General features: G+C 43.8%; 1 protein-coding gene across 12 annotated transcripts in view; it reads left to right on the top strand.

Annotated features, from left to right (window-relative positions):
• The first annotated feature begins 309 nt into the window (after positions 1 to 309).
• dlg1b (discs large MAGUK scaffold protein 1b) overlaps positions 310 to 16,793 on the top strand; it is a 53,434-nt gene continuing 36,950 nt past the window's right edge. For all 12 annotated transcript variants that reach the window (XM_068341625.1, XM_068341623.1, XM_068341622.1 and 9 more), the window contains exons 1-3: positions 310 to 928; positions 2,595 to 2,726; positions 9,131 to 9,294. In XM_068341625.1, coding sequence (XP_068197726.1) covers positions 910 to 928; positions 2,595 to 2,726; positions 9,131 to 9,294 — 315 coding nt within the window. In that variant the 5' untranslated portion in view covers positions 310 to 909. The remainder of the gene's footprint in view (positions 929 to 2,594; positions 2,727 to 9,130; positions 9,295 to 16,793) is intronic.

Below are 16,793 nucleotides of genomic sequence, written 5' to 3'. Positions count from 1 at the left end.
GAGAGGTACCGGTAAGGCTTTTCTTTTTCTTTTTTTTGGGTGGGGTGGGGGTGTGTGTGTGGGGGGGGGGGTCACATGGTTGACATTTCCCCTGCTCCGTTCAGGCGCCATTTTGGTTGGAAAGTTTTGAATTTGTCGACCTGGGGAGGAGAAGTGGAGGAAGAGGAGGCCAGAGGAGGAGGAGGAGAGGAGGAGGAAGTAGAGGAGGGATCAGGGCAAGTTTGACACGAATGCAGCCCGTGTCGGGAATCCTAACAAGAGAGCCGGACGAACCGGAATGGAGTTGCCCCCCACCCACCCTCACCCCCATCCTCCGCCCCCCAGCTCGGGACGTGAACTTTAGTTTATCCGTGGACCGGCGGAACCATTGAATCGACCGTTACCTTCCTCCTCCAGCGCAGCGGCTCCTGCGGAGTCCCCCACCCGGCCTGCGGTGTCGTTCGTCCCGCGGCTGCTTCAAGCCTCGCGCGGTTGCACGCCGGGGGAACGGGAGCCTCTCCAGCGGAGGGGGGAACTACATGAAGGAGTGCCGCGGACGAGGAGCCTGTTTGTGGCACCACTTCACCCGGGATTCTTTGTGTGTTTTCACACTCGTTTTGTTTATTTATTTATTTATTTTTTGTTATTTCCACCGGACCGGGTCCCTTTGACAGTGACTTTTTGGCTGGCGGAGGGAGTTGGTGCGTGTGTGTGTGTGTGGTGGGGGGGGGACTTGTTGTCGTCGTGGAGGGATTTCGTTCATCCCGGACCTGGAGCAGTGACAGCGGCTTTAAGTGGCGGAATAATCGATAAAAGAAAAAAACAAAACAAACCCCGCTCAGTGCGCGCGTGAGGGAGCGCGTGAGGCAGGACTAGCTGCACGCCGAGCCGAGCCGAGCCCAACCGAGCCGAGCCGAGCCGAGCCGAGCCATGCCCGTCAGAAAGAAAGGTAAGACGCTCCTCTTAGCAGCTAGCAAGCTAACAGGCTAATCACCGAGAGAAAGTCCCAACTCTAGCCCCGTGTGTGTGTGTGTGTGTGTGTGGGGTGGGGGGGGACACACAGCACCGAAGCAGACACACACCTAACCCCGGATAAAGTCGCGCATAACCCGGGAAAAACAAAACGCACAACCCCGGAACAACACGCGTAGAAGTCGGCGCGGCTCCGCTGCCCGAACCGGGCCAGGCAGGTAAAGTGAGTTAAAGTAGTGCTAGCCGGCTAGCCGCCGATGCTAACCAAGTTTAATGTGGGGCGGCTCGTCTGGAGAGCTACAAATAAACTTTAATGTTCACATTTACAACAATCACCGGACTGTAAAGTACGATTAACTATAATATTAATGCAAGAATCTACAAAATATGACAGACGGACAGTCGACATTGTGATGATAATAAGGTTAAACATAGTAATCAATCTTTTAAATAGTTAGTAATTTGTTGTATTTCATTTAGAGAAATGAAAATTTAGAAAATTTCTGGTTGCTTAGTAAAAAAATTAAATAAATAAAATGGCAAGATGCATGATTTTTCCCTCCAATAGATAATCAATATCTGACCGGTTTCCATTCCTCTGGACCATGTGGATGTGGATGCTGTTTTTTTTTGATAGATGATGACCTTCTGTCACCTTTAAAAACTGCATTTCTCTGGAACGAAAATATTTGTTAAGCGTTCCAGGTGTTTAAAAAGAACAACTAGTTATTGTGATTTAAATTTGTATAAAGTTTGGTCAAAGTAGTGAGCACAGTTTGAGAGATGTGCCCAGAATAGTGAGTGATTGTGGGCAGACCCACACTACTGACCCGTAAATCCTTGTACATTAAAAATATAAGATGAGGCAAATTTTTAGTGAAATAAAGTAGAAATAGATCAATAGCATGAAATAAAATTGTCCAAAATAAAGTAGCTTAATAGAAAGGAAATCCTCAGGATCCTCACATCTGAAAGAAATAGAATTTTAAGTTAAGTGTGTGAAATTCCTCCAGAATTAGAATTGTGTACATTAGAAAACACATTTAGAATAGTGGGAAAAGTTGTAATTTATGACAATATATTGAATTATAACTTTAATATGTCATGTATGGTAGGTAATGTATTACCTACCATACAGGCCTCTACCATACTAGTCATTTTAATCTATTATAGATTATAAATAAATTAGAAAATGTGTTATGTTTTGAAAATTTAGCAGTTTTATGTCTGATCTTATTTGATGTTGTTGTTTCTTGTGTTAAAACTGTGAAATTAAATATTTCAAACCACTTCCAGGCCTTAAAAGTCATTGAAAGTCTTGGACATGTGTTCATTACCTCTTAGATGTTTTCCTTTTAGTTTTAGTTGCTGCGTTGAACCAAACCTGACTTAAACTTCCTGCTCCTGTGAGTCCGATCTTCTGATGTAATGACAGTTAAATATCTTTAAATATAATGTTAGAACAAACATGGATGCTGTGGTCAGAACAGAGCCAGTGAGTGGAGCTCCCTGCTTCAGTCCTCATGGATTATTGCGGCAGTGGACCGCTGGTGTGCTGAGACGACGCCACCCCGTCTCCCATGATGCTTTATGTTAGTTGTGGAGTCCCTGACTCACCTTTTCTACTTCCTGTTCCTGTCCAGACGCGCAGCGAGCCCTCCTGCTGCTGGAGGAGTATCGGGCCAAGCTGCAGCGCGCCGAGGACCGACACCTCCGACACTCCATCCAGAGGGTCATCGACATCTTCCAGAGCAACCTCTTCCAGGCTCTCATAGGTACAAGTCCCTTGAGAAGCAGTCCTTGAATTCAAGGAGCCGTCCTGAAAAAAGTTTGATAACTTTGAATTACTGGTACCACAATAAAAATAAATTGATTTTAATGTCTTATGTGATCAGATCATTTCTGATCAATTTCCTCAGCAGGTAGAAAATTTTTCTTCTCACATGTTAGCAGAATATTTATTCTGTTTGGACCTTGAATGATTTCTGTGTGGTGCGTTCAAGTACAGGTGATTTGAGTCAGTCTTTTGCTATTTGGTGTGTGTGTGTGTTTGTGTGTGTGTGTGTTCCCAGGATAAATGAAAGCGTCATAAATTTAAAAAATACGAACATTTCAGAGATCTGTTGCCGGAATATTGGATTTTTATTGGTGTTTATCGGTTTTTGTTCGGTATGGTTTATTTAAGCCATCTGTGGTGGATGTTTTTATTGTCTGCTAACAGAAGACTACCTGCTTGTTTGCAGGTTTGCACGTGAACTCGTAATGATTTTGTTGCGTCGCTGCCGGCTAACGGGAAACCCGAGGCGCCTCTGCGGCGTCAACGGGCGGCGAGCAGCAGGAATGCGGCCCGGTGTGTTTGAGGTTCTCTGGAGTCACTGACTTACTGTATGACTTCACTTCTTGAAGACGAGCATCGACGTCACCGAGGGAAACGGCGTAGAAATCCTGTTCAAGCGTTGACCAGAACCTCCCGGTTCTCCTCTTGAACTGACCTGCGTTAAACATCCGTTTGTGGATTAGTCGGGCATCACAAATGTGAAACACGAGTTCACCGAGTTAGTGAGTTAAAGTCAATAGTTATTATCAATCCAGTGTTTATTTTTACTCCAATAAGGAGAGATCTTTGTTCTTTTTTTGTGTTAATTTAGCTGTTAGCAGGATTTTGGTTGAAGGATGTGGACGAGAGAATCTGGAATGTCTGGATTGTCCAGTCTGATGATGGGATGGAAGATGAATAGATGGATGGATGGATGGAGGGATGCATGATGAATGCATGGATGGATGATGGATGCATGTGTGGATGCATGCATGAATGAATGGATGGATGAATGGGTGGAAGGATGGTGGATGGATGGATGAATGGGTGGATTCCTGGATAAATGGATAGATGGATGGAGGATGGATGAATGGATAGATGCATAGTTGGATGGATGGATGCATGAGTGGATGGATGAATGGGTGGAGGGATGGATGATGGATGCATGGGTGGATGGATGCATGGATGGATGGATGAATGGGTGGATGCATGGATGAATGGCTAGATGAATGGTTGAATGAAGGGATGGATGATGGATGGACGAATGGAGGATGGATGGATGAATGGATGACAGGTGGACGAATGGATGATGGATGGATGGATGAATGGATAGATGCATGCATGAATGAGTGGATGAATGGGTGGATCCATGGATGGATGCATTGATGGATGCATGAATCGATGGACAAATGCATAGATAGATGGATGATGGATGGATGAATGGTTGGATGGATTTGTGGATGATGGACGCATGGATGGATGAACCTCTACCTCATGTGACTCCCCCTGATCCGATCCTTCAGAGTGAAGCTCTGGCGCCGATGTGAGTGGTGTTCAGTGCAAACAACAGTAATGACTCCATTAATTATGTAATGTAATCACTTAGTCGGCCATGTGTCATGGAGGGAATCTAATGTAAAGGAAACTCGTGTCAGTAATGAATTATTCATGGGGCTGAATGCACACGGCTCCATCGACAAACGACGACGACGACGTCTCCGTTCTTTCGCTTTTCCGTCCGTCCTGCAGACGCGTCTCCTCTCGGCTCCGTCATCACTAATAGATGAGTCATCGTCAGCGTGAACCCGCCGGCCCGTTTCCTCCAATCTCCTTCCGTCGCCCCGTGTTTGGTCAGAGGGGATTGATTTTCAGATGGGGTTTACACACCAAGGCAGGTGTTGCGGTCGTTGTGGCGGCCGGTGAGCGAGAACCGATAACATCGTCTGGAAACCGCAGCGGAGGATCCGGTAGCGATCCGTTAAAATCCTGACATCAGCAGATTTGTCTGGGGTCAAAGGTACGGATGGTTTTGTGTTTGGACTGTTGTGTTTACAGTCCAACTCTCTCTGGTTTGTTGCATCACTCCGAGAAAGCAGCAGTCCCAGATCCTGTTGGGTCAGGACAGGAAGTTAGCCTAACCCGCTGACAATGCTAGCTGCCGTTTTGGTCCCCAACTGGTCTGATGCACTTTTACCCCAACTAGACTTTCCTGTGTTCACATCCAAACCCCCCACCCTCAGTGCGTTTGTCTCGCTCGCCCTGACGTCCCTTCGTCGTCGTTTCGCAGATGACAACTTGGTTTCTGCCACACACATTCCAATCTGCCAACCCCCCCCCCCCACCCCAAAAAAAGAGATGTCTGCCGCAGGATGAGCACGATGTAATCCCTCTACGGACATGATGATTACCCCCCCCTCCATAATCCCACCCCCTCCCCAACCACCACCACCACCAGACAGCGGGGCAGTTTTACTTCTCATTCTTTCTGCTCCATCTGAAACAGATGGCGCCAAGTGATTGTTTTCAATCTAATAAATCGGTTTGAAGCCCGAAAGATTTGAAGCTCCTCTGCTAATTGGATTGGATTCATGACCTTCAGGGTCAAAGGCAGGGAATGCTCATTATTGTGATGGAGGGGGGTCAATGAGGGTTCAACAGTCAGGGTCACGACCAAACAACAAAGACTGACAAAGTGACATCTTCAAATATCTAGACAAACAGTCCAAAATCTGGGTTTGAGTTGACAAAACTGCTTCAAAAGCAGGAAAAAACAAAGAATCTGGATCTACCAAATGTGTAGAGATATAAATAATTATGGAAGTTGTGTTAAAAGTTTATCATTTTAATTTCCTTCCCTGCCTGGCAACTTTATTTAGCTCGATGGTACTAAACCGTCTCTGATTGGTCCAATCAGTGGTCAGGTACATCCTACGTCCTACGGGGTTCGCCAGCATCCTACATACATTCCCGTGTCGTCCTTATCACGTCTGTAAAATTGGTCCTTTCCAGAATTACCTGCTTGGTTTTCCTCACTTCCTGCTGTTCAAACGATAGAAGTGGACATTAAAGTGTCTCCTAGACGACCATTGTCTAACTTTCAGTCTCGTCTCTGCCACTTTTTTGATCTTTAAGGCCTCGCCGGAACATCTGGACCGCCTGGAACCACTTCCTGTTCCTACATGAGACTCTCATTCATGTCAGTCTCTACTTCTACTGGTATTAATCCTTCATTCAGTCCAACTTGTTGACCTCTGGGCGCTCCTCTCCAGGCGTGGCTCTTCATCCTGGACGTTGTGTACTTTCCACACACACAGCTTCTACTGTGACGGCAACAGCGGTCTAAATAGGTGTGGTCTTTTATAAGACTGGACAACAAGCGCTCCTGTGTCCGACTTCAGGCTGACTGGTTAATGTGATCTGTTGGAGATGAAGATCCACAGTGAACTACACACTCCGTTTTGTGTGTGTGTGTGTGTGTGTGTGTGTGTGTGTGTGTGTGTGTGTGTGTGTGTGTGTGTGTGTGTGTGATTTCTGCCATTCATCTGCATTTAATTTCTTGAGCTGCATCACAAACAAACGCTGCAGCTTTCATCAAGAGAATCCAGACGCTCGAACGCAGCGCTGAGGATGTTTGATCCCTCAGCGGATGGCAGCCTGGCTGGGTGCCACGCCTTTTTGATCTGTACTCCTACTGTCATAAAATCGTCATTTCAGTTAAAACGTTATATATGAGCAGGTTGAGAGGCGGACGCTGCTCCAAACTGCAGGAATATTCAGCTCATTATGGAAATGAATTAAAAACGGAACTGTTTAAAGGATAATTTATGACGAAAAGGGCAGCTGTCTGCCAAGGTAGTTTGTCGTTTGTTGAGGTTAATGTTGGCAACAACAAGACGGTCACAGACTGAAACATCCCGCGACACCCCATGAATTCAAAATTTTACCCTTGACCTACCTTTCTCAAGGTCAAGGTCATCATCTCAATTTCATCCCCTTTGCTGCCCGAGTAATGTGCTTTTGGTTTCATCTTTCTATCTGTAACGGTTGTGAAGATATTTGGTGGACTAACAAACGGAGGGACGAACACTGACAGTTATATACGTCACCTTTTTGAAGCGGGATGTAATTTTAACGTTTTTCTGAGCTTTAGGAAACTCAGTTACCCCGAACAGAAACGTATCCAACTAGTTTAGGTATGAACAAGTTAGTTTCTACTTCATTAGCTCACTGGATGAGTTGATGATTCCATACTGTTCGTCATTTATATCAGTCGTAGAGACGTCAACTTGTTGTGAATGAGAGTAACGCTGGGCACTAACATTAGCTACGATATTAGCTGTCTGACATGCTAGCGTTAGCTTTAGCCGCTGTGGGGGTCTCTTCTTTCTTGAATATGGTGAGCTTCATACTCCTACCAATTATTGGTGGAAATCTGTTTTGCTGGGAGGTGCTAGAGCTGTGACTGACGTCCCATCGCCCCAGTTGAGAAATTCAGATTTCAGATTGAGTCCCTGTCAACCGGGTTTGAACAAATCGACCCCCGATCAGCCTCAGAACATAAAACCACCTTCGTTTTACAAGCTACTCGCCTTCCCCTCCTGCCTTCGGTCTTCTGCGGTCGCTCCAACGCTGCTGACAAACCCTCATACCCAGGAAAGGGTTTCACTGTAAAACGATCTCTAACAATTTCCCACAATTCCGCAGAGGTCTCACTTTATTGGACATCAATACGGCGCCGTGTTTAAGGCCGTTCCCCAAGGACGTTCAGACTAAGAGCAGAGAAACCTGCATCGCAGCAACAACCACTCCCTTCGGTTTGCGTCTCTTATGAAGCTTTGAAACGCTTTGAGCTGGGGGGGGTGTTTGCCCTGGTGAGCCCAAAGGAACATGGGAATTTCAAAAATGGGTTAAAAGGAATGGAATTAGACTTCCTGTGTTCCAGTCCCATCAGCTGTAGGGCAGAAACAAAGTCATCCTGACGGTCTTCGTTTTTATTGCGATGTTAGATTTTACTGGTGTTTATTAAAAACATGTTGAAGCTGTTTGAAACTTTATTTTGAAGTATTTTTGTCCCAGACTTGTTGCTGCGTCAGCAAATTCCTTAAAACCTCTAAATATTGATCCAATTAAATGAGCAAAAAAATTTTAAAATATGTGAGTTTTTCATAAGTTTATAATCTTTCTGCAATTGTGATGTCATAATCAACTGGGTTTTTTTTATTTGTATGTATATTTTCTCTGTTTTTCAGTTGCAAAAACTGAACCATAGTTTATATCAATTCATTTTGGAGAGATGAACACAACGGGAGTGTTTGGTTGAGTTTATTTTTAGGCCTTCGTCTGATATTCGGATCTATTTTCAGGTTTCAAACAGTTTGACTTCCGTCAGTGAGGAATCGTGTCGGGGTTCGTTTTCACTGACGTCGCTCCTACATCTGATGTCAATCAGTTGTGTGACAGAATTTAGAGTGTAATCCTTGAAGCACACATAATATAAATACGATAATGTGACCCGTCTGAGCGAGTGCTGCTAGACGGCGAGCTAACGCTAACTCTACAGACCAGATTAGAGGAGAACTCCACGTGGCACCGATGCCTCTCTGCTGACACATGTCATGCTTTTAATGTGAAGGGGCCAAGCTACAGGAAATGTTCCTCACAATTTAGAAAATGTTTTCCACCCCAATAACTTTTAAGCTTCTTTTTTTTTTTTTTACTAGAACCAGGTATCACAGTATTTTCTGCACCATAAGGCGCACCTTCAATGAACGGCCTATTTTAAAAACAGTTTTCATATATAAGGCGCACTGGACTATAAGGCGCACTGTCGGTTTTGAGAAAATTAAAGTCTTATAGTGCGGAAAATACTGTCGATGGTTCCATCTTTTGACCCTAAACCCAGGTCGAGTCCCTCAGATTGCTCTGGACCAATCAGAGGATACGGTGGGTTTTTTCACAATTCCACAAACCGATGTCTGCTCTTCTTTGAGAATTGGTTTCAAATGTTGCGTTAAATGTTGTGACCTACTGGGGGCCATCTGAAGGACCGGTGGCTCCGGTGCCGGTCTGTGGACGGTGGTGATCCTGATGGGAAAACATCTGCAGCTGCCGCTCCGAGCCAAAGAACGCCTCGGCTATTTTAGATCCCGCTTCTCTGTGAGGCCTCGTCCAAAAATAAAATAGTAGGTTTGATGCGACCGCTGAGCTGCAGGCTTTTTGAAATCCTGACTGGAGTCTGAAAATCTGTCGGGAACGAGCGATCCCTCAGATAAAACCTGCACGATTGGTCCAAATAATTATGTTTCCACCTCCTTTTCACTTCGACCTTTGACTTGATCTTTGACCTTTCTCCTTCTGTCTCAGATATCCAGGAATTTTATGAAGTGACCTTATTGGACAGTCAGAGATGGGTGGAGTCCTCCAAAGCGGCGGACCCGGTTGCGCCGGTCAACCTGTGGGACTTCTCCAGCCTTCAAAGCACAACGGTGACCTCAGACACGCTGCCCAGCCTTAGCACCAGCATCGAGGTAAGAGCAGGGCAGCGGCCACCAGTTTAACGGTGGCTTCAGTGGCCAAAAACCAGTTTCTGTGGGTAAGAAGAGAAGTAAAAATAGAGATTATTAAAAATAGGTCCTTCAGAAGGGAGTTTTAGCTTCAAATGTTTTTCTTCTTGGGGACATCAGAAAGCGGCTCTTTCAGCTTTTTGATGATCGGCCGTCACGTCAAACCGCTCGTGTTTCACGTTTATGGTGTTTGTCGTGTTTCTGGCCTTGAAATGTGATGGAATGGGTGCCGTCACCCGTTTCATCCTCGTTTTTGTCCCTGATTGAAACTTTGCAGCGTGGCTGGGTTCACGTTTCCTCTTCTGATGCAGAACAACGAGCATCTTTGTGCAGAATAACCATCAGAAACTTTAACCACGGCTTCGTAGAAGAACTTTAAAGACATCTAAGAACTCGTAAATCACCAGTAGGACTGCTTTTCTTCCCATAAGTAGAGCTTTCAGTTTTCTGGCTTTTCTGTCCAGCAGCAGCGGCTTCTTTTGATGAGGTTCTTCAGGCTTCGGCAGGAACGGTGCTCATGGGTGATGCTAGCTCCCTTAGCATGCCCTTAGCATGTTAGCTGCTAGCGAGGGGCCGGAAATGTGATGCGCTCAAGTCTCAAACAAAGCCTGATCTAAGTCAGTTAGCCTCACCTGTTTCAAGCATTTATCCTAAACTAGGCTAGTCATGTGACCCGTCGGGTTCGGAGACTGAGGCGTCTGATTGGTCCCATTTGTGTTATTTTATTTTGGCGCTGCTTTGTGTTGGTGTGTTTCCTGTTGTGGAACTCTTCACGCCTTGTTGTGATTGGTCGGTTGTGACGGAGCGTTGCGTCGTCGCAGGCGCGGCTCGCGCTGGTTGTGTTCGCGGGTCCAGACCCAAACACCTGCTGTTCACGATTGTGTTTGTTTGCTTCCTGTCTCCCCCCTTCCCACCCCCGCTGTGTTTCCCCCCACTAACTCCACCCGTCCTCCACCCTGATGTCGTGTTTGAACTCTCTCTCTCTCTTTCCTCTTCCCCCCCCTCCCCCTCGACTGTAAACACGCTTCGTCGCTCGTAGGACTCCTCCCTCCTAAACGAAATCCTCCACACGCTGGCGCAAGCCAAACACCCGCACCGCCACGACGCACAAGTAAGTACCGGACGCCTGCTGCTGGTGGGGAGGGGGTGTCGGTGTCGTGGCCGCATGTCCCATCCTGTCCTCATGTGCTTTTGGAACCATCGGAGAGGGAGGAAAGGGGGATTGCATTCTGGGTCCAGGGTTAGGTTTGCCCGGTTTGGCCACAGGGTGTCGCTGTTCACGCCGACGAACACGTGAAACCAGAGAAGGAAGCTCCTAAAAATCGAAGCTAACGGCTAAAGAGAAGTGGCGAAAAATCCGTATTTCAATAGCTAGTTTTTTATTTATTTAGTTTATTTTTTTTCTGACATGCTAATATAACAGACTTCACTCCTTCATCAAATTATACAACATCAATAACATCTGAATAATTTTAAAAAAGGGCTGACAGGTAGAAACCATTAGTCTTGTGAAATTCCCCGTCGCCTTCAGTTTAAACTCTGAACTAAAAGATATTCATGCAGAATTTCTATGTTTGTGAACTAAATCAGGAAAGAAGTGTAAATTTCATGCACGACTGATTTATTTTATGTATATTATAAAACTTAAACTCCCTTCTCTTACTCATTTATCCCTTTCTTAAACAAATGTCCTCAAAGTCGTCCGACAGATTTACAGAAAAAGCAAAATAACGACGGCACACGACACTGTTAGCTTAGCTGTTAGCTTCTCACCTCAGTAGCTGACGTGGGTCAGAATATATTATCAGCATGAACGTTAAATTGGTTAGCTGTGCAGTTTGAACAGAAAATATTAAAGATCACCAACCTACGGAATCTGTAAGGTTCGATGGAGAATTTTAGTTTTGCAAGGAAATGTAAAAAAAAAACTGTTCACGTCCGACTGAAACGCTTCTCTTTCGCTGAGCTTGTTTCCTGTTGAATTTAAGTAAATTGGAAGATTTCTTTTAAAAATTTGTCCCGGCTGATTTTCCTCTCTGGTTTCACTTTTTTTTTAACGGGGGATAAAAGACGGAATGGAAACGCAGCGACATGGTGAGGGCCTTCGTGCTGTGTTCAGGGGTCATGGTTCGTTGTGCTGCGTTCATTTTGGCTCATGCTGTCGGGTCCAAACAGTACACCTCCGGTCATCAGAGCTGACACACACACACACACACACACATAAAATGAAGTTCGTCAGTCATAGTGGTGGAATTTAAATTATAGATCAGAAATGACATATTTAACGTTAAAAATTCTTGAGGAATGTTAGCTTTAGCCGCTATAATCCAAACCCTGTGTTCTAAATCACATACTAATGTACTGCCTTCTGCATGTGCCACCATAAAGACTATGCACTACCCACAATGCACCAGTAAATGTTCCGATCTCTCCAACAAACCAATGTCATGAAAGCATTGTTTGCTGTGGGTAAAGAGGGTTCTGGATGGAGGACAGCTAGTTAGCTTAACCTGTTAGCTTAGCCAGTTTGTAGGTCCGTGGCTATTAAGTGAAGAAAAGGTCGTTGCCGTGGGAAATTCTGAACATACGAGAGGCTTTTTTAGATCACTATTCGTACTGGTGTGTCCGTGTTGGTGTGTTGGTATGTGATTGTGAACACAGCAGCAGCAGCGAGCGCCCAAACACTGACCAGAAGAACCGGTAGAGAACACACAGCTGAGCTCAGAGACTGGAGCTGTACTGGTGTTAATGGTGGTGGTTTCAGTCGCACTGGGACTGTTGGTGTCTTCATGTTCTGCCTCATCATCATCATCATCATCATCATCACCGCTCTTCATGTTGTCAAACAGAAATGACTTGACGGAGGTGTTCTGACCTCAGGAGGAAAAGATCTGGAACACGGACGTCACCTGACCCGTGTTCTGACGACCGATGACGTGTTTTCAGACGACCAGTCAAATCACTCAACGTCTCATTTGATGATACTTGTTTATGAAACAAAAAATTAAATGAATAAACGAGTGCTTGGAGTACAAACCTCCACCATGGCTGCAACATTTGGAGGAGTCGTGATTTGATAGACAAGCTCGGCTTTTTAAAAACGCCGTTTAGACGACATTAGCTTAACGCTTTTGCGTGGAGTTCCCAAACGGGTATTAACGAACATTTAAGATTTTTGTTTTCATATGCACATTGAAAAAACAATTGTATTTTAATCTCCCATCATGCACGGTATACTGAAGAATACAACTTAAGAACTGTAGATTGGAAGCATAAAACCAACGTACACAACGTATAAATCAAACATAAGCTGCGTCTATGTTGTGTAAATGTTGTAGATGAGGATTAAGCCAATACAACGTGAATTGTGTGACGTTTACGTGGATTTAATCACTATTATAGTGAAAAGATAACAGGCAGAGTTGCTTCTTCTTCTACTTTTCCAAACGACAATGCTACCCTGGTGCGTTGCCGCCCCCTGCTGTTTGTGATTAACACTCCCTTTTTCTGGTTTCACGCAGTTGTTTATATTGTGTGACGTGCCGATGTTTTATTCCCTGTCGTTTAAGTTTAATCTGGTTTATTGAAGCGTTCAGATTAGAAAAATGTTATTGAAAAGAAGTCACAGAATGTGATTGACGCACGTTTTTGAATTTGCAGTCTGGTGTTGAATCAAAAGAGTCTTATTTCTAAGGACAATCAGTTTTCAGTGGCTCTGGATTTAATGTGTGGAGGTCTGATGACATCACTTCCTGTGGAGCTCTGACTATTTAATAATAACATGACGCGCCATGTGATGACACACATGAGGGATTCCTGCAACAGTAAAGTGTTTGTAATTGTGACGCCGTCCGCTCATGCGTTGGCGACTGCTGCTGCTTCTACACTCACTCCTCCTCCTCCTCTTCCTCCTCCTCCTCCTCCTCCTCATCAATAGCTCTTCAGTCACCAGTGTGAGGTAGTGGGCATGAGTGTTTTCTACAATAAAACCTCAGGCAGCCTCCTGTTCAGCACTTAAAGATGTCTTCACATGATTCATTCATTCATCACCGTGTGATGCGTTTGAGGTCCGATGTAAAATACACCACCTCATAGCTTCTTTAGGTGACATGCAAATCATATGAGGATGATGCAACTGACAGTTTGTATTTGATGGATTTTGATTAAATAGTCTTTTTTTTAAATCAACTTTTGAGTTATTTTGAAAGAAAAGTAATAACACATACATTTTTAGCTTCTGATTGTTGGGTTTAATATATTCTATGACTAGAAATTTCAGCGGATATCTCTTTGAATTGAAACAATACCTAACTTTGAATGGTGACATATTATAAAAATGAGTTTAATAAGGAAAATTTAGGTAAATTAACTTTTTTCAGATGTGAATAGAAACTGAAGGGAGCTCATGTCATCGGTTGTTCTTTCATCCATATTTTTGGTCTTTAATTTGTTTCCTTATTAGTACTTTCTGTTTCACATGTTCTTTCAATTACATTTGAATAAAAAAAAATCGCATCAGTATGGATGTGCTTTGACGCAATTACAGTCAGAAAAGATATCTTAATGCTGCTTTCCGGTTTTGAAATAAATTATTTAACGTTTTAAATAAAGTTTTCCGTTTGGATTGTCGCTTCAGTCCTAATAATAATCCTACTAAATTTATTTACTCCCACTTGGTTGTGTCAGGACTGCGCAGCGTGAGGACAATAAGTTTGAGTGTTCGGATATCCCACGGCCTCAAACGCAGCTTCAGCGTGAGTATCTGAGTCCCGCTGAACCCCGGGACGGAGTAGGAGTACCGGGGGAGGGATGAGGTGGCTCCCCGGTGAGCACGCACTCTGTCGCGGCTACGCTGCGGCTGTAGGTCGGTGTCTGTTTGTCAGCGGAGGGTATTTAAACCGAGGCTCGCGCTGCGGGAGGAGGCTCGCGCGATGACATGTTGACGTTCCCGGGCTTTTCTCCCGGCTCGGAGCGATGGACTGCATCTGTATCGTCACCACTAAGGTAACGCACGAAAAAAACGATTAAATACACACGCACACACTCGCTGCAGCCGATCATTTTGATTGATTACAAATCAATGATGAATTCGGGGTGCGTTTCATCCGACAGACGGTTATAGTTTTGGTAAAAAAATCTACTTTTCTGTGCGGTTCTCTCATCCGTCTGACGGTAAATTACGCTCTTAAATGATGCGTTTATCAAAGGGAGGCTGGTGTGGAGTTCAAGTTTGGATTATTAATTTTAATTAAATTAATGCAAAATCAAATATGACACCTGTTAAACTTCAACACGACCGTTTACAATCATTTCTTGTAAAAAAAATAAAAATGTAATCGTTACTTTGTCACATAATTTAATGGTATAGTTTTGCGAATCTGAATTGTTCGCGTTTTAGTCGTAAATACAGACCTATAAGTTAATATTGTTGACTTTATGTTATCCCTTTAAAGCCTGAACTATTAAATAATTACCAGGAAAATCAAATTTCCAGAAAATAGGTTCTTAATGACAAATTTGTCAATAATATATTATATATAACATGTATTTATGTAAATGAGGTTTTAATTTGAATACTTTTTTGCTAAATCTGCATACATATAATTGTATACATCAGGTTTTTTAGGGGAAAAAAAAATCAAAGTCATGATGTAGGAGTCTGAACATCCTGAAAGGCCAACTGCATCAAATACAATCCACTTGGCTTTAAAGGGTTAAGCTACTTGTCAATGCAGCTGATTACTAATAATTTGTTGATTAATGATTGATGTAATTATGTATTGTAGTGTAATGTGATGTGATGTAGTATTCCTCTTGTGTGTCTAGTTCTAATCTGATGTTTTGCTTCTTAAATGAATTTGCAAATATTCATTATAAGTGGTCCCAAATGGGTTTGGAATGGTTGTTCATGGTTAAACATATTTTTTGTGGACAGTGATGTTGAAAAGTTGGATAATGAATAATGGAAAATAGTTTTAAAATGTGTTTCAGTTACTCAAAGTAGAAAATATTTATTTATTAGCTTCATCATATGCACACGCAACAGACCATAAAGCTGAAGTAATCTAGTTGGTTCTATCAATAATTTATATACATGTTAAATATTTATTGATGATAAACAGTCAACAATCACCAATGTTGACTTGTTGATTCCTAAAAATCTGAGTTTTGTGAGTTTTTGTTTGAAAAGTTTTGAGTTGTTTTTTGTCGGGTATCAGGGGCCCTACATGACGGTGAATCTGTCTTCAGGTGGATCCGATCGCTGGTGGAGACATATTTGTGATTCCAGTTGGAAACTCCCTGTGTTTCACCGACACAGGATTCTAACGATACCGACGGGTTTGAGCCCCCGTTTGACAAAAAAGCAGGGACTGGACGACAATTTTGGAATGTGACCTTTGTCTTGATGTATTTCATGCTGATGATTGGGATGCGTGTTGAATCCAGAGTGTGTGTGTGTGTGTGTCTGACCTTTAATAATGCCAGCACGTTGATCGCTGGTTCCGAAAGTTTGATCAGAGTCAAAAGTATTAGGGTTTTTGAAAAGGGTCCCTCAGGGTGTCGTAAGTTATTTTCCTTGAACTGACTCAAGCTGGACCTGGAACGTCCTTGAAGTTGTGAGAAACGTTGGAATTTAGTTTTCTCAAGGTGATCGGTGTGTGTTTGTCTGAACTGTAGTTCAGGGTTAGTTTTATAGGTGAAACCACAGAATCAAAGTCATCTGGTGAGGAAGTTGAAGTGTTTATCTCGTCTGGGGTGACCTCAGCCAATCACAGCCCTGATGTCCATTTTGATGACATCGCGATTCGATCAGAGGAGAAATCCGAGGCTGCAGGTCAGAGATCACTTCATAGTGCAGTGTGTTTGTGTGTCTTTTTGTGGGGAGGGGTCACCAGTTGGCCCGGCTTAAAATCCAATCATCCAGTCCAGTTGTTCTCTGATCTGAGATCTTTTCCTGCCCTGATGTTTCAGCCTGAGCTGTTTTTGTTTCTTTAACCATTTATGAGACAAACTGGACTCTGCTTCATGTCTCTGGTGATGATCAGGCTCTTCATTTTAGTCCAGGTCGAATAAATGTAAATGAAATTCTTGAAAACTGCCCTGAAAACACACCTGGTGACTCATCTGGGGAGGAAACTATTACAGCACTACTGACGGATGCTGGTACTGGATTCCAGGAACTGATCCTGGTTCAGAAGTGATGCTGCTAGGGTAGACAGAATGCATGCTGGGATTGGACGCAAGCAAAACCAGATCTGATCTAGAAAAAGGTTTAAAATGCAGGTTTCATTTCCCTTTAGGTGTGGTGGTGATGCTCGGTTTAATCTGGTTTCTGCGTGTTTAGATGCCGTGTGAACGCAGCAGTTGTTGTTTATGCTGCAGAGGAGTCATGTGATCTCGTCTCATGTCGAGAGTCCAACCGTGACGACAGAAGCTCCGAGCGGCAATTCCAACAAGCTATC

Source organism: Antennarius striatus, chromosome 18 (genome assembly GCF_040054535.1).
Source record: "Antennarius striatus isolate MH-2024 chromosome 18, ASM4005453v1, whole genome shotgun sequence".
NCBI classification, from domain to species: Eukaryota; Metazoa; Chordata; class Actinopteri; order Lophiiformes; family Antennariidae; genus Antennarius; species Antennarius striatus.
Note: the sequence above shows the minus strand (reverse complement) of the source record. Positions and strands in the feature narration are given on the sequence as shown.